This window comes from Maylandia zebra, linkage group LG3 (assembly GCF_041146795.1).
Source record: "Maylandia zebra isolate NMK-2024a linkage group LG3, Mzebra_GT3a, whole genome shotgun sequence".
Classification (NCBI taxonomy): Eukaryota; Metazoa; Chordata; class Actinopteri; order Cichliformes; family Cichlidae; genus Maylandia; species Maylandia zebra.
Genome location: NC_135169.1, coordinates 36487493 through 36500060, shown reverse-complemented (window position 1 = coordinate 36500060; position 12568 = coordinate 36487493). Strand labels below are relative to the sequence as shown.

Genomic DNA, 12568 nt, shown 5'->3' with positions numbered 1-12568 from the left:
TTTATTTATTTTTGAAACTTTATCTTTTCTTCTTAACTTTATCTTATAAGGGATTTTTAAACGCCATCATTAATCATGTTTTCTTGTAGTTTTTATACTTGAATGAAAATAAGCCGGAGCTTCGTTATTATTATTATTTTATCATCTATGCTGTTTTAAGTGAACGTGTTGGCAGCCAGCTTGCATTCCTGCCAGTGTTGAATGCATATCCCGGGGCTCCGGGATCAAGCCGGGACATGCAAGTATTCCCAACAAATACCTCTCAAGTCCCTCCACTTTGTATTCTTCCTCTTTATTTTTTTTATGTGCCTCAGTTTCAACTTCTTAAAAAAAGAAATGAGAAAAACTCGGTGACAGTTTAGTAATAAGCAGAGAGCAGCAGCCGATCATTAACACGATCGGAGCCTGCGGTGTTCAGTTTTACGAGCGGTCTGAGCGGAGGGAAGGTCACTGCTTGTTGGCAGTGTACTCGTGAAATGGGCGTGGAGTTGCGCTCAACAGTCGGAAACAGTCGAGTGTGTAAAACCAAGAAAGAAAGAAAAACTAAAGAAAAACAAAAGGAGTCAACAGAGACTCAGAGAGGCGCTAATATGAGAGAAAGCGGACGCAGCCGGTGCGCTAAGGTGAGCAGCTTTCCTCCTCTTTGTAAAGCAGAGCGTTTAGTGTAAAGTGTTGCGTTTATGGTTAGAAAAAAAAAAAGAAAAACCCAGAAACGTGGGAACCGAACTGAAAATAAATAAATAAATAAACAAAGTCCGTTTTAGTTTTTAATGCGCTCCCACAGGAAGTGTGGGTACAGATTTATACATGTTGCACTGCGTGTAACGAGAAGGCGGACTACCTCGCTCAGACCTGACGTGTTGCGTTATGTCGTAGTGGTGTGTAACGCACTTTGTGCGTGCGTGCGTGTGTGTCACAAAAAAGTCCTGAAAGTGTCGACACGTAGTCGCACGTGCGAGCCTCCGGTACCGCTCGCGCTCAGTGAAAGCATACTCCCGGCTCTTAACCTAAACGAAATTCCTCATATGTGGCTCTTATTTTTCTTAGAAACAAAAATAAGGTAAAAAATAAATCTGGTAATTCTTTCTTTTACATTCATCAGGTCCCAATCAGCCCAAATATCAAAGAGAAATTAAAAATGAATGCCGTGGAAGAGTTCGGGTCTTAGGAGGTTAATACGGACAGCTGAGTGTTACATTTTACTAGCTTTATCTTCGTCTACTAAAAAACCAAAAAACACACCGCTGAAACAGTGAAGGTGACAGCAGAGGCTGGTTAAAACATGGTAAAGGTTTGCGGGTATTTTCTGTGTGAAAACAGGAAGGGTTTGAGATTTTGGACGATGATTTGGACTTTGTTCAAAGTGGGCTGGCTGAGAGGATGTGCACATATTATGAGGTAGGTTGTGTGTGCATGCATGGGCGTGCGTCCTCTCTGACTCACTGCCTGCACTGTATAACCATACCTGTGGTGTGGGTGAAGTTGCTGGCTTGTGGGTGACACACACACCCACACAGACATACAACCATCTTGTGTTGGCAGCCATTTATTTTGTAGACACCCCCGCAAAAAAGTATAACTCTATTATGTCTACACAGCTTCGTGTGCCTTTGTGGCATGTGTGAGCTGTTTGTCTGTCTGCTGAACTTCTCCTTTTTTTTTTTGCCCTTTGCTATTGATCTGCACACCCTGATCTAACGTTCCACACTCCGGGCAGCAGCTGTGGATCAAAACTCCCATATCCTGCCTGTAATAATGTTTGCTTGCTTAACTGCGTGTGTGTGTGCCTTTTTATAGGTTGAAGTTTGTGTGTGGATGTGGAGCAGGTCAGATTAAATGTGCTGGCAAGCTTCACAGAGTGCGAGCTACTACAGATCCCTGGGTGGTGCTGAGGCTTCCCAGTCCTCAGAAGGGCTACTCCACAGACTCTATCAATCCCCGTTATGAGGACAATACAGTCAAATATGATGTGGGACTGTGGAACAGTGGACTGCGTCACTGCCTGCATCCTCTCTGCTGATATCACACCAGAGGCTCATATCCCTCTCGTGATAAAAGCGATAAGAGAATCAGTTTCCGTTTGTGTTAATTTCATCAGCGTCTTGTTTTATAAATGACAAACACATGCAGTAACCCCCCCCCCCCCACACACACACACAAAAGCCTGTTTACTTAAAAGCAGAAGTAACACTTCAGGTTGCCTGTGTGCTGCCGAGTTGCAACTCAAGAAGAGAAGTAGTCATGACAAGAGGTTGTTGATGTATCTTCCTGTGTGTGTTTGTGTGCAAGATAGAGAACTAGCAGTGAGAGACCAGTTGTGCCACTTAGTTCATCAGCCCTTCACTCTTAAGACTTGCTGATGTCAGGATGCAGACGCTTAAAAGTAGCCCGCCATTAGAAGGGTTATGATATGTTGGCTTTGAGCTGTGGTGCCTGGATTCTTAAACACAGTTGAGGTAAGTGCTCTGTAAAGGCTGTGCCATAGGGCCAGGCTGTGACGGTGTACAGTGTTTCCTCATAGCTCTTGCTGTTTCCTGCTGCTTCATCCAGGAGTATTGCAGATGTGTTTCGTGTTATTTTGGCTGCATATAAGTATTCTCACAGTGACTTTAAAGAAGATATATTTAGTCACCTTTATCGCTTGTTAAGGCGGTCAGTGCCACCCTCAGAAGATCAAAAACTCCCACGGTCATCTTTTAGTTAAGTTTTTTGTGTATCCAGGTCGGATACAGGGTGAGGTTCACAGAGGGCCCGTTGCTTTGTTTAGTTGTGCAATGATTTTTTTATATGCTTCTGTGCAGCTATTTTTGTACCTCTCTTGTTGCCGTCATTTGCTTTTATTTTGAGTTTGCATTGGCCCCAAAAACCCCACCATACGTAAAGGAGGATCTGACTACAACAATAATGTGAGCAATATGTAGAGAAATATCATCATATCCAGAGAAATTTATTGTAACTCACTTCAGGGACCACATTAATGGGGAAGTGAAAATCTGATATCGTGAAATTCAGTTGTAATTGATTTGGAGGGTAAGATTGATGGCCGGCCACTCTATCATTAGCTGTTTTTTGTTGTGAGGCGATTGTTTTGGTTATTTTATTGTTTTATTTCGCAGTTTTAGCCGTCTCCGTCTTTGAAAATTCACCTTGGTAAATAACTATAAAGCACAACTGAAAGCGCGAAGTTAAAGGAACTGATAGTTAGATTGGTGCATATTACATGTGATCTTGCACTATTTTCTGTAAATGGCGATTGAAAATCATTTCTCTGTGCAGAGCAGACGCGCGTGTCTTCGCAAATATTTAATTTCCGGTTGCAAAATTGCCTGACCTTATTGATCTTTTAATCTAATTCTCAATAAGAAGTGAGTGCTAGTATCTTTCAAAATATTGATCTCTTTCTTAAACTGGGTCACGTTTCCATAGCCAGAATTGTTTAACACCATCAAACTGAACACTTAAAAAATTCTCTGTAAGTTAAATCCGTTATAGGTTTGGGAAATTGCAGCTTGTCGCAAAGAACCTAACTCTATATGTTAAATACTGTATGAGTTTGGAACTTGTCTTGTCTGTGGATTGCTTTACCTGTCATTTATTTTTCTCTCTTTTTGTTTTTACCTACAGAGTAAAGCTGGCCTTCTCCACCTTTTAAAAGTCTCCCCAATGTGGCAAACGTGGGTTTAGAGGATGATGTTTGCAGCTCCAGAGCCCAGCAAAGAGATCGTGGAGTGGCTCTCCAGCCTCCGCTTGTCTCACTATGCCCCGTTTTTCCATCAGGGAGGTTATAAATCTCTGGAAGACTGCATGGACCTGACAGAAGAGAGTCTTCTTGAGCTCAAAGTGCTGCCGACAGGCCACCGTAGACGCATCCTCCGGAGTCTGGAGGCACTGGGGTTCAAGCAGCTGAGTGGAGGGGAAGATGAAAGTGAAGAGGATGGAGCAAAGAACTTGAGGGAGCCAGTGCCATACCCAAGACATATCTTCCTGAAAGATAGAAAGAGGGGGGCATCATGTCAGCAACCAAAGGAACAGAGCAATCACGATTTGGAAGCAAGTCAGAGTTTACCTCCAGGAGCAGGACTGGGAGAAAAAGCTGAAAACCTTCCAAGGAGCAGTTACCTCGTCCCGCCTCGACCAGCCCCACGTAACCCCAAGAACATTCAGAAATCTGCACAGACCTGCCTGCCTGCTTCCGCATGTTCCAACAGCAGCAGCGAGTCCCTCTCCGCTTCTGAAATACCAGATCGAGAGATTACTACAGAAGATCCGTTGCATGGCACGAACTCCATCGCCTGTTCCGGTGACGATGGGGGTTTTCAAGGTGAAATGGTTGAAAACTCAATTTATGAGAGGCCGCCCAATTTAAATCCTCCTGTTGGTCAGAGGCTTAGTCGCTCCTACAAACTCAGGCACCGGCCTGTTCCTGAAATCCCAAATCCAACCACGGTGCCACTTCAGGACAGGTACTGCAGTTAAGTTCATTTGGTGTTTGTTTGACATTTTGGGAAATAGGCTCACATGAGTTGGATACAATACGAACATGTTTTTGTTAATTATAGAATTAATAAGCAAAAAAAGGCTCTAAAAAAGAAGGAAAAAATCAAAACACATATAAGAAAACCATATAAATGGATTATAAGTAGTCGATTAGCTTTGTTGTTTACTCTGCATTTGTGGTAAGATAAGCAGTTGGTAGCAGTAGTTTGAATATTTATGTTACAGATATGTAATTAAAGCCTCACCAACTGCTGGGGAAGTGTTAGCTATTTGCTTATTTGTTGGTGTCACCATTTATAACAGCGAATACATAAAGAATAAAGTAAATAAGATGATTAATGCAGCTGAAAGAACATAAATAATAATATAATGTGATCCTAACTGAGACGGAGCCCAGCCAACGTGTACCTGTTTCAATCGTTTAAAGGCCAGGAAATCTCCGAATTGGCAGTTGGATGCTCTGTGCTAGCTGTAGCTTGTTAGCTTTTGGTATAGGCTTTATGTTTACCCTACGTTGGTGACAAAAAAGATACTACTTGTTGGTTTGCTTGTGTTAATAGGAAGGTTTTGAACATCTGTACAGAGTGAAGCTAGCTATTTCCATTTCTTTAAATTCTTTTCTCGGCATAATCATCGACAGGATGTAGCTAAGCTAGCTGTTGCTGCTAGGGATCGCTTCGTGTCTAAACTCAGACTCTGTGAATGTAATCATAGTTTTTATTTAACTATTTCCTGAAACAGCTAACATCTTTATAAAGGAGTGTGCTTTATGTATTTTATTTAGTTTCAGTTTTTGTCTTTGGCAGTATCTTCATATTCTCTGCATGGCCACGAGAGGTACACTTCAATCTTCTTACGCTCAGCAAGGAGTACATTTTCAAGTCAATTCTCCCAAATGTTGAACTATTCATATAAGCAGAAAGTTTGACTTTACAAAAGTTTAGGAGCGGTTTTTAGGTCCAAATCAAACAAGTACAAGTAACAAAGGCAAAAACACTTGGAGAGATGTGTTTTTTCATGCTGCCGTGCTAGGAATTAATGCAAAGGCAAATCTTTTTCTCATTGTTTTCAGATTTACACTGATGGAGAACCCGAGGCCTCTAATTTCATGTTCAAATCTGCAATCCGCGCGCATTAATATCTCTCTCACTGATGTACTTTTAAACTGTGAAACTAACTTTCAGACTTCCACATCTCTTTTTCTAACGGCCTTTACGTGGTGTCACAGATTTTCCCACGTGCTGCTATGCTGGTTCTAATCCACTGATTTTTTTCTCTCTCCCTCTTCCTCCTCAGTGCACCGCCATCGCAAACAACCAGCCCTGAACACCTAACCAGCTCCGATGGTCCCACCGGTGCAAACGGCATACAGAAAGGTACACACAGTCTTTCAGCTGCATCCGCTTTATCTCTGCCATGAATATTTCATTCCACAGTAGAGGCAGCAGCGGTGCTGTTGTTTGCCCGGATGAAAGTAGGGAGAGGAGATGAGGGGTAGTGCGTAGGTGGGGTGAGGGTGTTCAGAGGCTGGTGTCGTGGGAAACGCCGGCACCCCCCTTTTCAAGAGGTGATCTCACAGGGAATATGCTCTCTCACATCTTGTCCCTCAGCGAGACCCTGGTGTATATTTCTGTCACAGTGCTCTCCAAAGTTTTTTAGAAGTTGTTCAAGTTTGCTAACAGCACACAGACTTGTAGTACAACCATTACAAATATGTTTTTGAATCCGTCCCAGCCCTGTTTATTGGACCTAGTCGGCCCCGCCACCTGAAGTAGATGCACTCTCTCAGGATTATGTGATGCTCTTCTATGATGACAGTCTGTACAAATATGTGGTAAACACCCTTGAACGTGTCAGTCTTTTTGGGACCATATGTGACCACATGGTAACATCGCCCCTCGCAGCGAATCAACAGATTTCTGTCTGCGTTTTTTGACATTTCCTTTACGCTCCTTTCTTGTTCCACGTGCCTTTACCGCAGCAGTCTCCTGGCGGTCTTGTTTTTCCAACGTCTTCTCTGTATGGAACAAGGCAGGGAGTGAGACTTGAGAGAAAGGCACGACAGTGAAGTGGGTTGGGAGGAACGAGCAGGGGAAGGATGCAAAGCAGGCTGAGTGAGACGGAGGAAGAGAGGGAGCCGAGACGGTCCCAGAGCAGGGAAATGAGGAGCTCGACTAGCAAGTAAAAAACTCCCTGCACAGCAAGGCCTAGCAAGACGTTATTTGACATATCATTTTACCCAAGCATATTTGAAGAGTTTATGCCGAGATGAGAAACAAGCAGTGCAGTCTCACAGAATGATTGTTGTATTAAATCAAAACTTGCTACTGGAGGCTGGCAGAATTTTAATTAACACCTTCTCTCCTCCTCTCTAATTTTAAAATCTCATTAAGGACGCAGTTTTCTGTCTAGTGCTTCTCTATCAGCTCTACAGCAGCACAGCAGACTGTTCTGGGTCTTCACTAATTTGAATTAAAAAAAGTATCACTTTATTAGTTACACCTTGATACTACTATGTTGGACCACCTTCATAACTCTTTTTCCAAAAAGACAGCCTACCTCGCACCCTTAATGACGAGTTTGACACTAGGGCTGCCACAAACTATTATTTTAATAGTCGACTAGTCACCGATTATTTTTGCGATTAGTCGACTAATCGAATCGTGCATCCATTGGACGTAAAACATACAGCTTATTGCACCAGCAGCATCTGCTCTCATATAACTGTCATTAGCTTACAGCTCGAAGTGTTTAAGGTATGTGCTCACTAAAAATAAAGACAAGATGATAGTTGATTAAACTTTTGATGAATTTTGCAGATTGTGTCAGTGGAGTTTAATAAACTCAGCCGTCTGCTCCTTGCTATCTAAAATATAACAGGACACCGGAGTATATTCTCAAGCATCTCACACTTCTGATAATCAGTTTTCTGTTTGACGTTTATTCAGCTGTGTCAAAACTATAACTTTAATCTCAGCCGAACCGATTTACTCAGGAACAAATAAAACACTGAAAAAAGCCAAACAATAACATTTTTAAGTTATCTAAGTGACTTATATATGTTTAACCTGAGTAGCGAAAGACAGCGGGGGGTTTGAAAATGATTTGCTGTTCTCGCCGGCTCTAGTGAGCCTTGAACCCCGACTAGCTATCGAGCTGGTGGGTAACAGACGTCTCCGAAAACGTCGGAGCACTTTTACAAATATGTGGTGTCTTGATAAACCGAGCAGATATTTGAGGTTTACACAGCTACATTCTCGCCCGAAAATATGTTAAAAGTTTATTTTGTGACCTAGAAAGAATAATAAAAGTAATATTAAAACTAAGTAGCTGCCGCCATTGTTGGAAACTGGAATTGGCTGAGCCGTGCTATGAATTCTGGGATAGGTTGGGCCATACGCCCGACCCATCCTTCAAATCTGGGGAAAAGTAGGACGCATTTGTCGGCTGCATTTGCAGAAGTCTTAGAATTTGGACTAACTTTGTCGCGTCACTGTAACACAATCGGCCTACAAATGCGCCCTGCGAAGGATGCGGCCCCTGAATTTGGACACAGCTACGATACCGGAGTTGCTTCTTCTTCTTTGGGGTTTAACGGCAGCTGGCATCTTTGTACATGCAGTGCTGCCATCTTCTGTTTCAGTCCGTTATTACACTCTTAAATCCTACTTACTTATTCCTGCGTCTTTCAGGATCTTACAAGGCTTTAAATGACGCGTCGACTATTAAATATGTCGTCGACGTAATCGTGACTAGTCGACTAATCGTGGCAGCCCTATTTAACATATAAGTATATATCAATAAAGACATGGTTTGGCGACCATCTGGGCTTTTCAAAGGATAGCTGCATAGGCAGAGACCACCCTCACTCATTTCTGACCCAGTCAAGTTATTCTATAAGAAGGCCTAAAATATATCAGAAATCTCTCAATTCAGAAAAGAGCTTCAAGGGTTACTCATCGTTGGCTTATAGAGGCATAAAAAGTTACGTTTTGATGGGATAGATTCACCAAGGTGCTGGAGATTTTGGTGCATATTGACATGATAGCGTCACACAGTTATCAGGATGCGAATCTTCTGGTCAACCACACCCCAAAGTTGCTCTATTGGATCGAAATTCATTGACTGTGGAGGCCATTTGAGTATGGTGAACTCATCGTTGGGTTCAAGAAACCAGTTTGAGATGATCTGAGCTTTGTGACGTGGTGTGTTATCCTGCTGGAAGCAGTCATCAGAAGATGGGTTCACTGTAGTCATAAAAGGATGGACATGGTCAGCAACAATACTCAGGTTGGGGTTTAAATGATGCTCATTTGGTACTAAGTGGCCGAAAATGTGACAAGAAAACATCGCGCACAACATTACACCACCAGCTGCCTGAGATGCTGATACAAGGCAGGATGGATTGATGCTTTTATGTGGTTTACACCAAATTCTGATACTACCATCTGAATGTCACAGCAGAAATCATGTGTTGATCTTGCTGTGTTGACCAAATACTAAAACTAAGGACGTACTCTTTTTACTCTTTACGCTTTTTTATTATTATTTTTTGTTTCAACACTTGAATTAGTTTTAGCTAACTTTAATAACCTTGGTGTCAAACTACTGCACTTGTTTCATTTTGATGGTGATTGATAAATAAATAATCCTCAGTGTCTTATGGTACAAAGACAACTCCGTTTAGTCGTCTTTTTTGTGTTTTCATCGCCTTCGCTTCAGCGTATATATCTCTTGAACGCCTTGATGGAACTTCTTTAAAGTTGGCACACACATTCACTTGGATGCGAGGGCTTTTCATTTGAAGTGATTACTTGAAGTGCTGAGTTTGTATTGTGGCGAGTAGGCGTGAGTTATTCTGTGCTGGCAAAAAAATAGAAGAAAAAAGGAAGCGCTGCGTGGCTCTGATGGCTGAGCTGACAGGTGTTCTTCAGTTGGGCAGGTAGAAGTACAAAGAACAAAATTCAGGAAAACTAGATGCTGTGTGGTTCATGTGTAACTATAGAAAACTACTGAGGCACTCCGTCTTTGTGTAAAACGATACTTTAAGTTTATTTTCCGAGCAAATTGGCAAGAAAGAAGCAGACTAACACATATCCTCTGAGTTTTCATCGGGATCTGTGTTGATTCAGTGATGCCGAGAGGTTTTTTTGCTTTATTTACCTTCACATTAGATTAGCGATGCTGGTGACCGTCGCCGTGTTGGTAATGCTCTGGTCGCGCAGACAAACCAAAGCAATCGCCCTTATCAGATTAAAAGCATAATGCAGTAGCTTGACCAGACGTAAACACGACTAACTGTACTCATCAGACGATAGCAGATAAAAGCATGCTTGTAATACACTGATGCTGCAGATAAAATCACATCTGCTTCGAACAGTTAGCATGCTTACCGTGATGCAGTTTAAATGCTAATTTGCTGATGTACAACTGGTGTAATGCATGAATGGAAATCTATGAAATTTTTATGTAACTTATCAGAGATGCTGACGATTAAAAAAATGCACACAAGAAAGCTTGATGTGTAAAATGAAGATGAGTATGCACACTAGCTGCTATTTCTAAGTCAGCTATCAAGTTTGAGCAAAGGTGCGTTGTTCATTATGCAGCCTCCTTTGAGCTGTACTGAATCAGCTTGAGGATGACAGTCAGCTGGGTTTGATCTCATTAAAGGCTTGTTCAAGGAAATTAACTTGCAGGCTGTGACTTAAGTTTACACCAGAGGATTGCTCACCAGTGTGATGGTGGGACAACAGCATCAGAGCAGAGAGTGTCAAAAGTCAAATTGTTATTCTAAGTAGAGAGGGGCTCTCCAAGTGTGACACCATTGTTGCACTGAAGGTTTCCAAAAACACTCTGCACAAACTGCATCAGTTGTATCAGGCAGACCAAATGTGAGATCGTGCTCTCGAAGGATCAGTACATTAGGCTTTGCTAGCTGAAAGATAAAGAATCATACAGAATTTGTTAAATACATAACGCCACACTCCAGCCTGCAGAAATCCTGGTAAACACTAGGCTGTCTAGCAGAGGTCCCAGAGGATGAGTGGCGGTCTGTAAACCACTTCTTAGGGCTGGGAGGGGAGGGAGGGAACGAGGCCAAACTCTGGGGGTGGGATAAGACACGCCAGCTTTTCGCAGAGGATGAAAAGTTCCTGTTTACTGAGAATCCGTGTTTGGGATTTGTGGCACCAACAGAAGAGTGTATGAATTTTCCTTTGTACAAAACTGTGAGATTGGGCTGTCACAGTGTGAACCTGCTGACTCGCAATATGAAGACTGCAGTTTCTGTGTGTTCAACCGTAAATGAGAACAATGTCTTGAAGTGTAATTAAAAGCTACGTTGTGACACCTGCAAAATGCTGTCCTTTAAATTAAAATCTTTACTTATAAACACAGTTAAACCGTCTTGCACTGCAGCAGAAGAGGAAATGAATCATGCAATTTACAAGCTGATTCTCAAAATTAAAATATGCATTTCGAAAGCCACAATTTCTCAGTTTCAGCAAGTGGAAGCCACATTTCATTAAAGTAAAACTAGTATTATTGCGTTTTACTTTAAATTAAATTTAGGAGTTTTTTCCATAAATTTAATATGAGAATTTTCATGTAGTTTTTCCTAAATATATAATTTAAGAATGTGTATTTTTAATTCATCCAGAAAACCTGTATTATTTATGTGTATTTGTCATTTATAACAAGTCAAACAGGGAAACAGCTGACCTGCTAGACAAACAACCAAAACTACAAAGGTTAATACCCTGTACTGAAACAGTGGCCACATTGATGCACTACTGTAAGTGCTGGACATGTATATGCATCCATTTGCCTCCAGAACCTGCTTTGTGGCACAGACTCAACAGGGTGCTAGAAACATTTCTCTGAGATTTTGGTTCATGCTACCCTGATAGTGTCACACAGTTGCCACAGATTTGTCAGCTACACATCCATGATGGGAATATCCCGTTCCACCACATCCCAAAGGTGCTCTATTGGATTGAGAACTGGCTGTTCTCAAATGGCCTCCACTCACTGATTGAGTGATGGTCACTGTCAAGAGATGATTTGAACTTTGAGACATAGCGTGTAATGCTACTGGAAACAGCCATTGGAAGATGGGTACCCTCCAATCAGCAGCAATACTCAGGAGTTTAAGTTACTGTTGCCTTTCTGTTGGCTTGAAGCAGTCTGACTGTTCTTAACTTACCTTCCCCTAACAAGGCACTAGATACTTTCTCTATTTTGGACTATTCTCTGTAAACCCTCGAGTGAACATGGGTGATATAGCCTCAAGCTTATAGTTCAAGAAAACTCAGAATAACAGTGGTATTTACTTCTAAGTGTAAGTAAATAAAGGAGATTTTTCATCCTTTTCCATCAAGCTCCTGTCAATGATGGCACACTTCTTAATTTGACATTTTAAACCTATTGAAACAAGGTGCCAACAGCAGCAACGTTATAGTACAGTGGTAATGACCCTGTTTTAGAAAGCATTCTGTATATTTTGGATAGTAATTTGGGGGTTTTAAGAGTAAGAAATTGAACCACACTTGGTGGTGTTTGTAGTTCAACTTGACCCGGTTTAAATTTCTTTTTTACTATGGATTTAATTTGTTGATATTCTAAAAATCTTTTGTTGTTGATCCCATATTGTGTAACTAGTCCGTCAAATGAAATAAATTCTGTTCCTTCTAGTATATGTTCTAAATATTTGATTCCTTTACCACTCCAATCTGAAAAGTTTATCATATCATTGTTTTGTAATATGTCAGGGTTGTTCCAGATAGGTGTACGTTTGCATGGGATTAATGAAGACTCCATCAATTTTAGAAACTCCCACCATGCTGTCAGAGAAGAGCTGATGTTGATGCTTTTAAAGCATTCATGTCGTTGGATGTTTGAGCTGATAAATGGTAGATCTGAAAAAAAAACAAAAAAAAACCAGTGGTAATGACCCAGCATAAGTTAGACATAAGCACAAAAGCAGCCTAGGCAGATTTTAATTTAGTGTAAGAATATCTAAAGTAAGTTGGCATAGTAATTCATTAGCAGCTGCACAACATTTTCACAT

The 12568-nt window shown here is 41.5% G+C and overlaps 1 protein-coding gene and 1 long non-coding RNA gene across 3 annotated transcripts in view; one reads left to right on the top strand and one right to left on the bottom strand.

Moving 5' to 3' along the window:
- The first annotated feature begins 3687 nt into the window (after nucleotides 1-3687).
- Nucleotides 3688-12568, top strand: part of arap2 (ArfGAP with RhoGAP domain, ankyrin repeat and PH domain 2) — a 175820-nt gene continuing 166939 nt past the window's right edge. Inside the window, exons 1-2 of one of the 2 annotated variants that reach the window (XM_024806350.2) lie at nucleotides 3688-4463; nucleotides 5794-5873. In XM_024806350.2, coding sequence (XP_024662118.2) covers nucleotides 3688-4463; nucleotides 5794-5873 — 856 coding nt within the window. Of the gene's footprint in view, nucleotides 4464-4915; nucleotides 4987-5793; nucleotides 5874-12568 lie in introns of those variants that run through there. The other variant, XM_076881779.1, reaches the window with a different exon arrangement.
- LOC143416515 (uncharacterized) lies at nucleotides 3862-4981 on the bottom strand. The gene is made up of 3 exons (XR_013096900.1): nucleotides 4906-4981; nucleotides 4067-4231; nucleotides 3862-3984 (listed from the first exon to the last, which is right to left on the bottom strand). It is a non-coding gene; the product is annotated as an uncharacterized LOC143416515 (long non-coding RNA).